The 16,095-nt window shown below is 38.3% G+C and overlaps 2 protein-coding genes across 5 annotated transcripts; one reads left to right on the top strand and one right to left on the bottom strand.

The window, feature by feature from the left end:
- Window positions 1-3,960: 3,960 nt before the first annotated feature.
- On the top strand, window positions 3,961-6,286 carry LOC105041696 (uncharacterized). 2 transcript variants are annotated; one of them, XM_073253272.1, is made up of 2 exons: window positions 3,961-4,306; window positions 5,725-6,286. In XM_073253272.1, the coding sequence occupies exons 1-2, from the start codon at window positions 4,005-4,007 to the stop codon at window positions 5,912-5,914; spliced, it is 492 nt and encodes a 163-aa protein (XP_073109373.1). In that variant the 5' UTR covers window positions 3,961-4,004; the 3' UTR covers window positions 5,915-6,286. The 2 variants fall into 2 exon arrangements, with proteins under 2 accessions (XP_073109373.1, XP_010916991.1); XM_010918689.3 differs by having other exon boundaries at window positions 3,963-4,306; window positions 5,716-6,237.
- A 1,566-nt stretch (window positions 6,287-7,852) lies between these two features.
- On the bottom strand, window positions 7,853-14,907 carry LOC105041697 (uncharacterized). Of its 3 annotated transcripts, none has more exons than XM_010918691.3 (5): window positions 14,626-14,907; window positions 12,943-12,991; window positions 10,102-10,887; window positions 9,853-9,909; window positions 7,853-8,408 (listed from the first exon to the last, which is right to left on the bottom strand). In XM_010918691.3, exons 3-5 carry the CDS (start codon window positions 10,759-10,761, stop codon window positions 8,073-8,075), a joined length of 1,053 nt encoding a protein of 350 aa, XP_010916993.1. In that variant the 5' UTR covers window positions 10,762-10,887; window positions 12,943-12,991; window positions 14,626-14,907; the 3' UTR covers window positions 7,853-8,072. The 3 variants fall into 3 exon arrangements, with proteins under 3 accessions (XP_010916993.1, XP_073110151.1, XP_010916994.1); XM_073254050.1 differs by having other exon boundaries at window positions 10,102-10,882; XM_010918692.2 differs by having other exon boundaries at window positions 10,102-10,845.
- Window positions 14,908-16,095: the final 1,188 nt, after the last annotated feature.

Here is a 16,095-nt window from a genome sequence, read left to right as displayed (position 1 = left end):
ACTTAGCGGTCCAAACCTTAGCCGATGAGTTAAGCCGAGACAGAGATGACAGCGTTGGAAGAAGAGGACCGAGTCCAACTCAGACGCAAGTAGTTGGTTTTGGTGAGTGAACCTAGCAGCCAAGGCAGCGTCAAACAGAAACGCGTCGTGTAGCGTGGGAGGTTGTGGGACTCTCCGCAGAATCCCAGGTCGGCACTGCACCGCGTACCATCTCCACGCCAGCTCTCCCAAACTCCAACCTCAATTTCTCGTGAAGACGGCAGCAAGAAGCTTCTCAAGGCAGCCAGATTTCATCAACGGAAAAAAAATATGTAATAATAAATAAACAAAGGCACCCGTTCCCGGATGCACCCAATCATCCACCCCGTTTGCCAGATTGGTCACCCAACCATCCACCTCCTTTTGTGAGGTGGGGGAACCACATGGTTTGGGGCCGAATTCAACGAAAAAAAATTTTTTTTTTTTAAAAAAAAATGGTAGAACATGATTTGGGGCCTAATTTAAAGAAAAGGATTTAAGGGAGAGTGTTTCTTGATGTGGATCCGGTTTTCTCTCGAAACACAGTTTTAAATCAAGGCTTATCAATGGTTTGTTAGGTCAAATTGAACTGATTCATCCATTTGTATAGGCCAATTAATTCAGCCGTGACCTAAGGTTAGAGTTTGTTAGCTTCAATAGATGTTGGATTGCAAAATAATTATATATGATAAAGAGAGAATATTATATATGATAGACGAAAATAATTAAAAAAGAGCGTTAACATATAATGTTATGTCTAATCTCAATGAGAGGAAAACAGTTGTACTTGAATTAAGCATGCAATCTATAACTAATAACTTCAATGCTCAATATATAAACCCAGAGGTAGCAAGAAGTTGAGGTTAGGGATTTAAAAGTCCGCCCTTTTTTTTTGGGTTTGGGTGGTGGTGTGGATTTTTTTAATTAAGTTAGATTGGAATAACCGATTTAAGCTAGATTAATGTTATCCCCATCTTGCATCTAACATGTGTTGAGCCGGTCCAAGCTGATTTGGAATAAGATCTAAGCCTAACCTAATTTTGTAAGTGAATCATTATTTAGACTTAGACTTGAATTAGGGTCCGAATAACCAGGTAGGTTAAGGCCCCATTGAGAGTTGGAAGCACTAAACCCATGTGTAAACCTACTTATGCCATTCCACAGTCAGAAATGAATCTAGAACTTATGCCACCTGAAGTATGACACCAAAAACCGGGCTCTGTCTTGGCCAATGTTATCCCTTTCACTCGGGCACTTCACAAAATCTGGTTACATTAGAACATTAAGCAAGCCTAGTACAATTTTAGATGGACTTCCTCTATACTTGTCCCTCCAAAATTTTGGAAAAAAGAGTTTCTAGTAGAAAGAAAACATCACAACCATACATTTGATTGGTGATCATTAAAACGCCAAGCATATTGTGATCTCTTCAGAAATCAGCATAGCTTGACTGAGTTTGTTTGGGGATTTTATGATCTCTTCAAAACTTAGACCTTTCAATTTTTTTTTTTTTTTTTTTTGACTGTGCCAACCATCACACTCAAATTTACTCGGTCCAACCTCACCTTGGCCAGTACAACACCCAGAATAAGACGAGCCAACCCACAGTGACATCAGCTGAGTTCAAAGTCTTATCAAATTAGCTCAACATACAAATCAGTAGGCCAGGCATCATTGTAGTGCAAATTTACACGACTACCAATAAAAATTTTCTTAACATTAGTGATAGGAAGTATGGTATCGCATCGATTTGCTTTAATTCTTGTAAGCTCAAAGTCGCCAACGTTGCTTTCTGTTGTGCACGTTGTGCTAGTCTCGTCGCACGCAATGCGCGACTACGTCCATCCAAGATTGAACGAGCCAATGGGCTAACAGGTTGCCCAAAAAGCCCATTTCGAATTCAATCGGACCTATGAAGCCCAAGCCTAGCCCAACTCAGTGATATTGTGATCCAGTCTGCATCCAGATGCCATGTTGCTAGGTTGGCAAAATGACCCGTTACCCACGAGTTGACCCGTACGCACCCGCAATGGGTTAGGTATGGATGAAAAAATTAAGGCCCATTTAAATACAGATAATTTGACCCACGATTTGCTGATCCGTAGATGGGCCAGATTGACCCGTGGATCACCCATTTATTTAATAAAAACTTTTATATTTATTTTACACTTATTCACTTTAGTTTTTACCTATTGTCCATTTTTTTTTTCAAACCAAACCCTAGCTTTTCTCTCTCTCAATCTCACGGTTGGCTCTCAGCTGCTCACTCTCATTTTTTTTTTTCTTTTTCTTTATCAAACACTAACTTCTTTTTAATCTTTCACAAAGCACCATCATTCTCCTCACTCTCTCCATCATTGCAATCGTCCTCTTCTTATACTCTCAAACCTTACTATTCACCCTAAGAAGTGACAACCACTCTCTCAAATCCTAGCTTCTCGATCTCTCGCAAATCACCACAAACAAAAAGAGCTTGGATAGGCTAAGGAAGGACATGGAGCAATATACAAGATTTTGATTAGGAAATGCTCAAGATCTTTACTATTGATTTTGTTTCTTTCATTATTCTGACTGAAGTGTAGTATTTAGATTAAATGGGAGCTTTTGTATATGTGTACAAGACTTTGGCTTATATATATATATATTTTTGAAGTTAAAGAGAGTAGAAATTAAAGAAAAACTAACGGGTGATCCGCAGATATATCCGTTTATCCATGGGCAGATATGGATAGCATTTTCTGCCACCCATTTAAATGTGGATAATTTGATCCGCGACCCATTATCCACAATCCGTACGACCCCGGGTGGATATGGGTTACCCAACCCGTTTGCTAGGTCTACACGTTGCCGCTACTAGGTTGGGATGTCGGCCCAATATATCATAGAAGATTGTTCAAATTTATGCCTAAAATTTTTTTAAGACACATACGGTTCATGACTTTTAAAGAAAAAAAAATTCTAAAAGAAGTGTTTGATATCCTTTAAAAATTGCTTATACAGGAAGAAAAGTCAGAAAAACTACTTTGAGGAAAAGTACAAGAGAGCTACCTTCTAGCTTCTTCTCTTTTTCTAAAACATAAGCAACAAGCATGCCAATCATTACTCTGGTTAGGCTATTGGCTAAGGAGGGAGGGTGGAGGATGGGTTGGGTAAATAAGAGACTTGCCCATTCAAGCTGCTTAATCCACAAATTTCAATAAAATTCAAGATTGGACCAAATTTCCTGCTAGATTATCAAAATAGACTCCTATGAGGATTTTTCTCTCATTATCATATAATTGTCCAGGCTTCATGCAAATTCAGATACAAGCTCCATATTATCATTTACATTCTCCTAAAGCTCTCCTCTCAGCCTTTGCATAATTAGAGTTGAATGTCCAGTATTTTCTACATCGATCAGCCATACCATAACTAATCTCAATAATTTACACTACTCGCATTTTAGACCCATATCTGATGATTTGGATTGGACTAAGGCCATTGGTCTCCATTACCCTGCTTATGTTTTTATAGAAAAAATAAAAATATGAAATAGAAATTCAATCCCATCTGACAGCTTTCTAAGTTCATAAATCATCCAAGACCAGTACAAGCTTGAGGCCCCCTCCAAAAAAAAAAAAAAGGGGGGGGGGGGAGGATCATGTGCAGCAAAGCAAAGCATTCCACAGGTTTCAATACAAGTCCAGCATATCCAAACAATGAATGGCTGAGTTATACTTCTAGGATTTGGATTCAGTTCTCACTTTGACCCTCCATTGATGAACGGTTGGATCTTTAAAATAATAATAATAATAATAATAATAGAAATAAAAAACAAAAAAAAAACAACCCACGATCCCACACGGTTGCGGAGGGTGTGAGGCTATGTGCCACGTCTCAAGCCGCGTGTCACATGCCACGAGGGAACTGGCGGTCACGTAGCTCCACTTCTCCTAAAACGGTTGTACACCTTTTTGTTGCCACGCCGCCCTGCCTCGAGACCAGGCATGGCTAATGGAGTGGAAGCAAGAAGAAGCACCACCCCCGCCACTACCCCAAGCTACCGCCGCTCCTCCCTTCTTCTCTTATCGCTATCCTTACTTGTTCTCTCTCCTCTGATCCTGTCCCCAGTTCGAGGAGACGACTTTGGGGATAGAGATGGGAGAGTCGATAAAGAGTTGGCAGAGGAGAACCAGGGGCCGGACCCCGCCGAGAGGGCCATCGGCATCACGGGGCTCACGAGCCGGTGGGATGCCATCAAAACCTGGGCCAAACTTGGCTGGATGAATTTCCGGCCACCTGAATCCTGGTCAGTTCTTGCTTCCAATATATATATATATATATATATATATATATATATATATATATATATATATATATATATATCCCATGTCATTCATGTGTATTTCCTTATCCTATGCAAGGATTGGGTGGGATGGTTACATTTTTTTGGTGGTCATACATACCATGGTTAAACAAAGGCCTTTCGATGGCTCAGGGCTAGGCTGGTAATTGTCGAATTGTGATGGGGCTCATTACTCGACAGTTGGCTTGTTTGTCATCGTCAATAAAGATGAAATATTTGGGAAATTAAGTATGAAATGGCTGCTTGTTGGAGATTATAACGTAAGTAATGCAATATTTCCTTGATATGAAGATTTCGGGTTTGGAGTTTGAGCATTTTTGGGGGTATAAAGTCGAGTCTTGAGGAGGTTGTTGGTTGTGTGAGAAGTTTAGCTGCGGAATGTTTCAAGAGATTAGGGATGAAAAGTTGCGGAATGAGTGGAACCACTGGATTTTATGATTTTAGGATTTCTGAATTATGACAAAAACCAAAACAGCCGGTGGTATAGAATCATAATTTCTATTGGAGGAAGTTTTTGGGCAGAACATTCAATCATATTGTTTTCTATATGACATTCAACACACTAGAGGCATGTTTAGTTGGGAGAGCTAGACTTTGTAGTGGGCATGGGAATAAGTGATTCTTATTTTAGTGATTTTGTTAAGAGAAGTCTCATTGCTATTTCGATTTCGATTTTAATTATGAACTAAATATTTGAGAGGATATGGTTATTCTGATTTTCATTTCAATCTATTTCAATTCTAATTTCAATTTCAATTGCGAACTAAATGGGCCTCAGAAGTGAATTTAGGGAGAAAAGAATGGAATATGGCCATAACATGCTACATGAACCGCATCAACATAATAATTTTTCATTAGTTGGAATAGTTTTGAAAGCACCTGATGAATACTACAGGAAATTGTGGATTAATAAATTATGGAGATTATTTAACTAATTTCACCAAATTGTGCCAAGCTATCATCAATTTTTGAAAACATCATGAATAATTGCAGTATTTTTCAGCGATTTGGTGAACATTGACTTGGTTATGTATGAGCCGTCCGGAATTTAAGTGAGATATGTATGGTGTTAAGAGCTGCACCTATAAATCTCATAAATCACATATAACTTCTTATATTTCATCACATAATAAATATATTCTGATAATTTTTCTTTCTCGATGATTCCTTCACTCGATATATTACATAAAACTGCTAGTAAAGCGGCAATTTTCTTCTATAGCTGGGAATTCCTCTTTAACATTCTTCCAGAGCTTTCTGTGAAGTATTCTCTGTCTTCCTTAAGCTTATACTTACAAAGTCTGCGGTAGCTGAATTGTTTGTCTGTTACATTGGGGGGGGGGGGGGGGAAGGTACCATAGGAGAGATCACTCAAGCGCGGGTGAAGTGATGAGGGAGGCTGCCACGAGGAGCTTTGATACGGGCAAAGAGACGGTAGTGCATACAGCGGAGTCAGCAGCCAAGGTGGCAGAGGAGGCCATGCATAAGACGAAAGAGATGGTTAAGAGGACCGTCTCCAGGTCGGAAGGCAACCCGGATGCAGAGCTTTAAATCGATTGTTAGATATAATTTTGTCGTTGAATGTATTTGTAGGAATTAGCTGTCCTTTTCTTTCAAATAGATTGTTCTTAATGTGGTTTTGTATGTGTATTATGTGTTTGTAAGTGCTGACTGAAATGGTTTGTTTCTACTTGCAATTTTACATCATTCTTGGCTATATTTGTTGTTCTAGTATGTTAGTAGGAGTTCTTCAACAACGATCCTTTGTTCTCTCAGTTCGATTAGTCTCAATGCGGTTTGTACTTTCTGTCTAATGTGTTCGTTTGAGTTTGGTATCATTGGTAATTTTTTTTTTTTTTTTTATTGTCAAGGAAGTTTCTTGATGCTGTCAGTATTGTACTGCAGTGTATTGGTAAGATGACGAGTACGTTTTGAACAAGTGTATTGTAAGGAAGTTTCTTAATGCCTTGTCTCAGTGGTTTCTTTATTCAAATAAAGCTTGTAAGAGTAAATTTTGATGGTTCCTCTGGTTTTTTTCATCGTCAAATCAGATTATTGTTTTCTTTACTTTTGCTAACACAATCAATTTGTTCTGAAAACAGATTGGTTCTGTGGTGTATGTGCTTGTGGAGTTTTGTGAAAAGGGGAGAGTTGCGTTGGTGACCTTTTCTTCTTCACAGAGATGGCCCTCGTCGATTTCAGATTGGAGTGAAATTACGCTTTTCCTTTCCGCTGCAATTGAATGTGAAACCAATATAGAATACGAACCATTCATTCTATGGAAGTGCTATTCCATCGCATAAGATCTAAAATGTCATTTCTATGGTAAAAGTTGTCAAAACTCCACTCAGTTTGCATGTACACAGCAAATGGTATGAGAAATATTACGATTTAAAAAGGCTCGCACCATGACACGAGACACGAAATGTCACACAGTGCTCAAACAGAAGAAGAACAGGAAATTTTCAAGAGTATGAACTGAAAAGTCAAATTACAACCAGAAAGAAGAACGAAGAATGAAGCAGGTGTGGTGTCGGAAATCCAAGCTTAAAGAGTACAATAAATCTGTCGCTAAGCCGTTACCCCAAGAACAATGACAATATTAAGCCTGGTTTGAACACAGAGATTGCAAACTGGGCTACAGCCCAGTTACAGTACCTGTCATAAGAGTCCATAGAAAGGGTGCAACTACTGGGCTGCAACCCAGCTTCCAATATCTTGCTCTAGCAATATGGTATATTCTTTGTGCACCACAAGTGGTGTAGAAAATCCGATATATAGCATATCATTTTATATGATTAGTCCACGTAGTCATCACTTTCCAACATGCATTTAATACCTATAGTTTTATTTTTTTGTTTAAAAATTTTGAATGACGAAAATATTTTTACTTTTTAAAAAAAATTATAATATCTTATATGCATATTATAGTATTCTATAAGCAAAAAATTATAATTTTAATAATATCTTACATGTAGAAAATCATAATTTGATACAGGATATCATAATATATCGTAGAATATCATAATTTTTTACATCATATTATGACATCTTACATGTAGGAAGGCGTAATATACAACAGAATGTTATAATTTTAAAAAAATAAAAATATTTTTAATATATAAAATTTTTAAATAAAAAAAATAAAATTATGATAATTAAATATATATTAGAAAATGATACTCATGACGGAATTCATGCACGGCCCGTGGTGCGCAAAGAATTTCTCCAGGCAACGGCTGTATGATTTAAATCAAACATTAAAGCAGGCTACTGGCTGATTTTCTTCACCTGACAATTAAGCAGTACGACAAGCTATGGTGGAATCAACAGCTCCAAAACGAGAAGAAAAATTGAAACACGGAAAATATCGGACATGCACCGCAGAAGTGAAGGAACAGATTCTGATAGAGTGCGCGATCTTCCACTACGCACAATGATAGAACTCAGCCCGCTATGAAGGGGCACAATTTCATGGAAAAAGTCAGAAGATCCAGTAATCTGCTGTATTCTTTCCTCCAGTATGAAGAAATAAAACGAGAAAAAAAGAGAGTAACCTACTGTGCTAAACAGCAGTAAAAAAGTTTCTCGGTTTTTGATGGTGCGTATTTTACCACCACATCCCAGGCGTATACGAGGAGAAGAGACTCAGAGAGACTAGAGACAAATCACGGCAGCAAACATATGGAGGGGCGCGGCAAATCATCGCTCATTCTGGGCAGATCTCACGGAAGACCGGCAGCCTCCGACGCTGGCTGGGGCCGTAGAGCACCTGGTTTATGTACGCCTCCTCCTCTGGGGTCGGTGGCCAGATAAACGATGGCTCTGATGATGATCGCCGTGGTGAGACAGTAGAAGCCGCTACGCCCGTGGAGCCCACCTCCGCCGTCATGGTGGTGGCCTTGGCCGCGGGCGCAACAATGGCTCCGGTGGTCCAACCCACGGCCGACGCTGACGACGAAGACGCCGAGGGGGGATAGCGGAATCGGTTCCGGTACACGTACGACCCAGCAATTGCCACCGATCTACCGCTCTGCCCGCCCGCCTGTAACAGTACACGAGAAGGATACGGGATTATGGCTTCGTTAACAAGCGAAAGGGGAAAAACAAAACAATAAAAATAAAAAGCAAAGTTATACCATGTTTGTAATGTTTATATTTCGCACGTTGACTCGCTAAATTAAAATGATCCACGCCAAAACCGGTTTAGCCCGCTGACAAGCGCAAGCCCATGGGTTGTACCAGTTTTTCAACTAATATTCTCATGGATTCCTTTAATAAAAGATATTAAAACTCATAGCTTTGGAATACACTAAGATGAGTACTAAAATAAATTATTCTCAATTGTTTAAGTACCATCTCCATACTTTATCTTCAAGCCATCCAGACTATGTACTAGTTACGAACAAAATCAGCAATTTTTCAACTGATAAATAAATCTGTAAGGCTCTGCACCTACTTGGTACCTGCTTACAATTGCAGAATCAACACAAAAGAACAATTTCAGGAGATGGAGATGATGAAAATATTATTAAACAAATAACTCATGAGTGGGTGCCTTACGATGGTACCAAAAGGCATCTTCTAATGCATGGCTTTGGATTTCTAACAAAAAGGGTATGATTTTGGATTTATTATAGCGTGAAGTAAAGCAACAAAAACTCGCCTTGAAAAATTTTGATTTATCATCTAATTAGCTAATATGACGTCGGTACATAAACTAGACGTCATTTATAAAGTAACTCAACAACAAAATAGAAGCTATTCTACCATCCGTTACAAATGATCAGCTGTTCAATTTAGATTTTCATCCTTAGATAACATTTTCTTTTAAAAAAAGACTGATGCTATAGCCACTTGCACTTATATAACTTGGAATAATTATATTAGCACATGAAGAGCAACTTGCAGCATTGGCCTTAACTTCGTGGAGTGACACTTCTGGCGACAGTTTCATTGATATGCAACACTTGGTCAATAGCTCCAAACTAGCATGTGATGAGGTGATATGTGTATTTTTCATTAAAAATATAGTTTAATCAGGATTTCATGATTTTTTTTTATAGAAAAAGTCAATATCATTCCACCTGTACAACGGATCATGCCGGATTCTTTTGTTTGAAGCAATCGCAATGCTTTATTAGGATAAATTTATAAATTCATTATTGATAAGAGTCTCATGGCTAAAAGCTAAAATCTTCCCTTATAGTTATAAATTAAAGGAACGGGAAATCAGAAATCGTTAGTCTGCCTTTGGTTACCATGATTGCTGCGAGGACTGACTCAGGAAATGCATTTCGAATTTGGTGCGGATTCCAGATCCGTTACACAAGTGCTTTACGTGTACATTTTTTTTCCTATTGAGCTGTACATTTTTATGAAGTGAAAAAAAAAAAAGTTCATTTCTAAATTCATCGACCATAGGGGAACCAATGAAAATCTATATTTACGCAACATGCAAAATCAACGACGATGAGATTTAAAATTACCTCTGATCTTTGCCTCATATTGCGAGTGCCGCGCAGTTCCTCCTTCCCGTGAGCATACTACAAAATTTGAAACTAAGAGAATTGGTCAAGCATCCTATGTTACATATATATATATATAACCTACAACAGATCTTTTGTGATGCGTTAATATGAGGGCCGTCGAGGTTTATATCCTCTCGGGAAACCGACGCATCAACACGCATCAAGTCCCATCCTTCACTCCAGAGAGAGAAAGAGAGAGCGACCAACCTGGCACTTGGAACCATAACGGCAGAACCCCAATTCCTCCCAAGACCGGCAGATCTCCGTCTTGTAGAGACTACTGCTGCCGCCGTTATTGGCCGAAGACGAGGACGATGGCGACCCGGTCGAACCAAACTCGGAGACCGACGACCTCGGCCGGCCCGATTCAGAATCGGGCACCAGGACCCCGTCCATGACCAGCACGTCCTCCTCCATCTCCACCTTCACCGGCGTCTTGTACAGCGTCGGCGATCTCGCGGTTGCCGCCGGGAGGTTCTGGATGGGGGAGAGCGGCGATGACGACGAGAGTGTGCTGAGGGAGGAGCGGAGGTAGAGGAGGCGGTGGAGGCGCTTCCGGGCCGTCGAGTGGGGGTCGGGGGAGTTGGAGGCGGAGGAGGAGGAGGCGGAGAGGGGGAGGCGGGGGCGGGTGTAGCGTAGGAGGGAGGGGTCGACGTCGGGGGAGCCGGTTGACTTGGGGTTCGCTGCGCAGGCGTTAAAGGCCGGGGTGAGGAATGCGTTCGCGGTGGGGGAGGAGAAACGCCGGAGCCGGGTGGCAGATGAGTTCAATGGGGAGAAGCTATGCCAAGATCCGGACCCGCCACTGCTGGGCGTCTGATCGATGCCGGTGCTGCTGCCCACGTTCATGTAGACGATCCTCTCCGTCATCGACTCTATTCTCCCCCGCGGGACGCTTCAAATCACGTTCACGCCCTCTATATATCCGCCTAGGACGAGTTTCATAACAAGCATCTGAAATGACCAAATTACCCTTCCGCTTATAGAGAGGCTGCCCTGTCAGATATTTACTAGTTTTAATAAAGACCCGAAAGGAAGCGAAAACTTTTTTCAATGGAAAAAAACAGAAGGGAAAATTTAAATTTCAAACTTAAAAAAAAAAATAAAAATAGAAAAATAACAGAATCGGTTCATTTAATTTTGGAGTGCCAATTCGATTTGATTCTATTTTTACTAACAAAATAGAGAAGAAAATTTGAGAAAAAACAGCAGGTTGCATAAATCGCTAAAATTGTAATAGTAACACAAAAACAATGGATAAAAAAGTACAAAGAAGAGCTTCGGAAGAGAACGGGAAACCGAAAGGTAATTGCAGAATGAAAATTAGCAGTCTTTTCTTGATCATCATAGTGTTTTAAGAAGACTAACCTGGAATACATGCATATTACTCTCTTGAGCTTATGTGACACATTGCACATGATAGGAAAATATTACTCACAGCTTCATAATTTATATATAAACTGATCATACAATGATGCAACTAACTCAAACCATTTACAGAAGAATTTCGATAAAACAGTTTATTTTTATGAAAAATGTCACAGATCCACTGGACAGATGATTAACATAACCACATGAGCGATAATTCTTTGAATCTGGAAAAAAATACAGCAAATCTCCCATGGCCTAGAATTTGCAGAATTTGTAGTACAATGCCAAACATCACGCAAGTCACTCTACAACACATACAGAAAGCAGAACCACACTGCAGATAACATATAACTCGACGTAAAATAATGGACATCCCTTTCTAAAGGAATTTTCAATATCTATAAAGCAGCATAGAACACCTTTGTTAATATCACATGTCAAATCTTCAATAAAGAACATGAACACAATACACTAACTCTATAGTGCTAGAGGGGATCACTCCTGTTGACAAAAATAAACCTTCCCTACCCAAAGTCTCGGTGCAACATAAATATGAACTACATGTCCGTGTGTTGTCTCCAAGATTGATCATTCTTATTTCCAGTATCCAATATGATATGTAACTTATTTTAGCAGATCTCTATATGGATGGTAATTGACTTCAGCAAGTTCCTGTCATGCTTGCAGTGCATCATTCTTTTTTTAGAGAGGTCAGTGCATCAAAATATAGAAAAAAAAAAAAAACTCAAAAATAATGCATTTGGAACAATGAAAAAGATGGGCTAATGGTACAGATGTTCAATTATGAATAATTGGTTAATTTTACATTATCCTTTTGCTCTACTCTAATGAATAAACTTGGACTGTGTTCAGCTTGCCGCATTACCCACTTCAAGCAAATCCAGCGAATGCTATCTAAAATGGAAATGGTTCTTATAACAAGGTCTGAAATCTCAGCAGAAGTTCTACCATCCATTGCTAAAAAGAAATGAAATAAGTATTAGAAAAGAAGTGCTAATCACAAACCTCATGTTCGATAGTTGAGAATAAACCCTAGATGTGCCCAAATTATGACAGAAGACCATGTTAAAAGCATGATGATTATTGCTTCAAAACATACTGGCATTCAGCCCTCTGTTTTAGGCCTTATTGGCCACCTTAGTAAACAAGGCCATATTTTTGGATATGAGAACTCATGGACCTAAATCCCAGCTATAGAAATTAGAGTCTTAAAAAAACCCCTTAGTGAGACAGTACTAAATGCTAAAGTCACTAACCTAATACTACTTTCTGGGATCAGCTCTTACAAATCTCCATTGCCTCTTAGCTGATGAAATGCCAGTGCTGATGGACCACAAGTTGACACTAGAGAACTCTCTAAAACAGTACGTTTCCTTTACATAGAGAACATAGTATAAAGTTTATTAAATGGGATAAGAGACCATCAAATATTTCATACAGTGTTTACACCATACCAAAGACCAGATTTGACAACTCTCAACAAAATTTCTATATAGTCAATATGAAAGCAAGTAAAATGGATCCACATAAAGTAAGAGAAATAATACAGGAAGCATTGTCGGTTTGCATACCGTGCAGATTAAAAAATCTTGAGACAAACAGAGTATTGAAATGGAATTGGAAATTTCCAGTGTCTAAATGAGATTGATTGATGATTACCTTGGTAATGAGATCACCAGTACCGATATAACTGTCTTGCAAAGGACATCTGTCATGACAACACAAACAAAAGCATTCAACTGATCAGACCTAAAAGTTTTATATTTCCGTCAATTTAGAGACTGCAAGATTCTAACAGGAATTAGGCCATTTTCATCGTCAGTACGCCTATATTCATGTTCCACTTTCATCTTCCATGATTACAAAATAACGCATGATTAATTAAGAGAGAATAGTATAAAGACTATCAGTAAAAAAACAACTTATAAAATATCTTTACATATCATGAATAGGATACAATATTTTTTTTGCAGAAACTTCCAAATTGTTAATCATAATATCTCAACTATTTATGACAGGCCCAATAAAATTACAAATGCATGCACCTTTAGAACTTAGAAGATCAAATAAAAATTTAGAGAATTCATCTCCTTTAAGAATGGCATTGTGCTTGTATAATTGAAATGGTAAACCTAGTAAGCAATATAAACAACAAGCAACCTCCTACATCTCTTGCTAAACAATATAAATATTGGTCTTGTATACCACCTACGAGTCACCACAAAAAAGCACTGCAACAATGCAAAAGACATCCATTATCAGTTAATCTGCGAAGCCAGAAACAAGAACTAGTAGCAGCTTCAATGAAGGACAATATTTGCGTTTCTTACATTTCAAAGTGGCACAGTGAACAGCTCTAGGAGTGGGAGCATGAGGGCGATAAAGGAATCAGTTCAACACCATAATGTTGCAATCCACACTTCAAAGTCCTTGACTTGCCCCCAACTCATTAAATTCTATTGTCTTAACATTCTATCTATGCTCAACAAGGGGAAGTTCTATGATAAGGAAACTGACAATACTCAAAATCAATCAATAGCCCAAGAAAAATAATGCAACAATCCTGAAAGAGTTCAAGTTTTTCAAGATTGTATATTCTGCAATTATGTTTAAAAAATAGTGTAATGAAATTAACATTATATTATTTTGCTACTAACCAATTTCTTGATATAAGTCTGGTGCACTGCAAAAGGCTTTACAGACTTCATTATTAAATTGAGGACAAAAATTTAAAACTGTTGATATCAAGCCACCATCTGCCGAAAAGACACAAATCAATGCAGAACCCAAGAAATTTATGCAGCAACTCCAAGTGAACTCAAAGTGCTGGATACTGTACATTGCATTATCACATTTACAAAGAATAAAAATAAAAAATAAAATCAATGAAAGGCTATAATTTAAAGATAAAAGCGAGGGTTTTCTTCAGTTAATGATGGTCTTTTCTTCCTTTTGTTATTTTCAACTATTCAATTAATGGAAGAGAGAATGTTACGTAATATTTGAGCGCATTGTGGGGAGATCGCAAGAGAACACCAGAACAACATTCCCAACAAATTGCTATTAAAACCAATCCTCGATTTCCAGATCGTTTCCGACTTTTCTTTCAAATCTTCAGAATATTTCTTTGAATCAGAGAGAAATATCAGCATCTTTATGCTCCAATCTCTTTCAGAAAACTAATCTTAAAGCAGATAACTCCAAGAGAGCTCGGTAACATCTAGATTGCTAAAGAATTAGGGGAAGCTCGAGTTAATTTCCACAAAATGTACCATCAAAAACGATTCCCTGAGATTAAAAATCGGGGAAAATTTGGGAGAATTTCTTGAATCGTGATCGAACCTGGAGATCGGATCAAGAAACCATGAAGAAGGCGGCGACGATTCCAAGAACTGGAAGATATCTGACAGTCCGATCGCCAGATCAACGGCGATTGGATCGGTTCGTCTCGTCTCCCTCCAAATTCTTCCCCCTTTGGAAAGGCGGTGAAGCCCTGATCGCCTCTCTCTGTGGGTGTGCGTGTGTTTAACCTGCGGCTTGCCCGGGAAGGAGGTTATAAATAGCGGGGAGGCGGCTCTGGTTCGAAATAAAGGGATTCGTCGTATCGCTGAGAGCGAGATGGTTTGGACCGTCTGATACGACGGGGTAATAAAAGGATGGTTGCGGTCTCGTTTAAGCTTAGCGAAGTCGGTTTACAAGACACGAACTTTTTAGATGACGAAAATATCCTTCACGGGGCATCTTGCTCGCCGGGATTCCGTCAACACATTTTTTATTTACAAAAGCATGGTTATGATCTCACCGATTAAAATTATTAAGTAAGTTTGATAAATATATTGAGTGCTCCCATTCATGGTAAATTATCGATATTAAGTTGTTTGCAATTAGTGAATATTATCTTTATTTATTTTTTTTATATTCATTTATGTTAGATTGAATGTATTGGGAGGGAGGGATCTGAGAGAGTTCTCTGTGCATAAAGAATGTCGTATTTGTTGCCACTAAACTCCAGTAGGACCCTTGATATGATATCGAGTAAGCTGCATTTTGCTCCCCAAGAAGATTATTCCTTCAAACAAGTCTTCTTATCGAAGTCTATCCGATAAAAAATCTTCCGATGCTTAAGTCAGTCTGCTGTTAAGCTCTAATAAAATTATCGATATGATACCAAGTAAGTCGTGTCTTGCTCCTAACAAAGATTGTTTTTGCAAATAAATCTTTTCGTCAGAGTCTATCCGATGAGAGACCTTCCAATATTTAAGTTAGCTAGAGTTTGAAAAATAGTAGAAAGAAAGAATCATAAAGAGCTGAATAATTAATTTTATTGACTCAAAAAAGCTTATCTTGATCCCCCTCTTACCTCTCTTTATATAGAAATGAAATTTATCGTTCATAACTCCCACCTCTTAAATTATTGAAATATGGGAGTTACTGAATTCAATATAAATTTAGTGGATAGTTAATTGGACCAACGATTTTTCAATTATGAGTAGTTAATGCATCCTTAGCATCTCGTAACCATTCTCAAGACCCTTAATCTTTCGGATCATTGTATTTTTATTGTATCTATAAATATCTTAATATATTATTATTTTTAATGATGGATATAATCAAGATTGTAGGTTGGCTACATCGTATATGTGAGTGATCAAACTAGATACAATTTAATATCTTAATAGAGATGAAAACTTTGCATTCCTCATAAAGTAATTTCAAATTAACAATACAATAAAATATTTACATTTATGCTTCTAAAGCAAATAGTACTTAGATATAAACACCAAAAAACATTATTTGCAAATCAACTTCTAT

Source organism: Elaeis guineensis, chromosome 3, assembly GCF_000442705.2.
Source record: "Elaeis guineensis isolate ETL-2024a chromosome 3, EG11, whole genome shotgun sequence".
Taxonomy (NCBI): Eukaryota; Viridiplantae; Streptophyta; class Magnoliopsida; order Arecales; family Arecaceae; genus Elaeis; species Elaeis guineensis.
The sequence above is the reverse complement of the archived record's forward strand: the minus strand, read 5'-3'. Positions and strand labels throughout refer to the sequence as shown.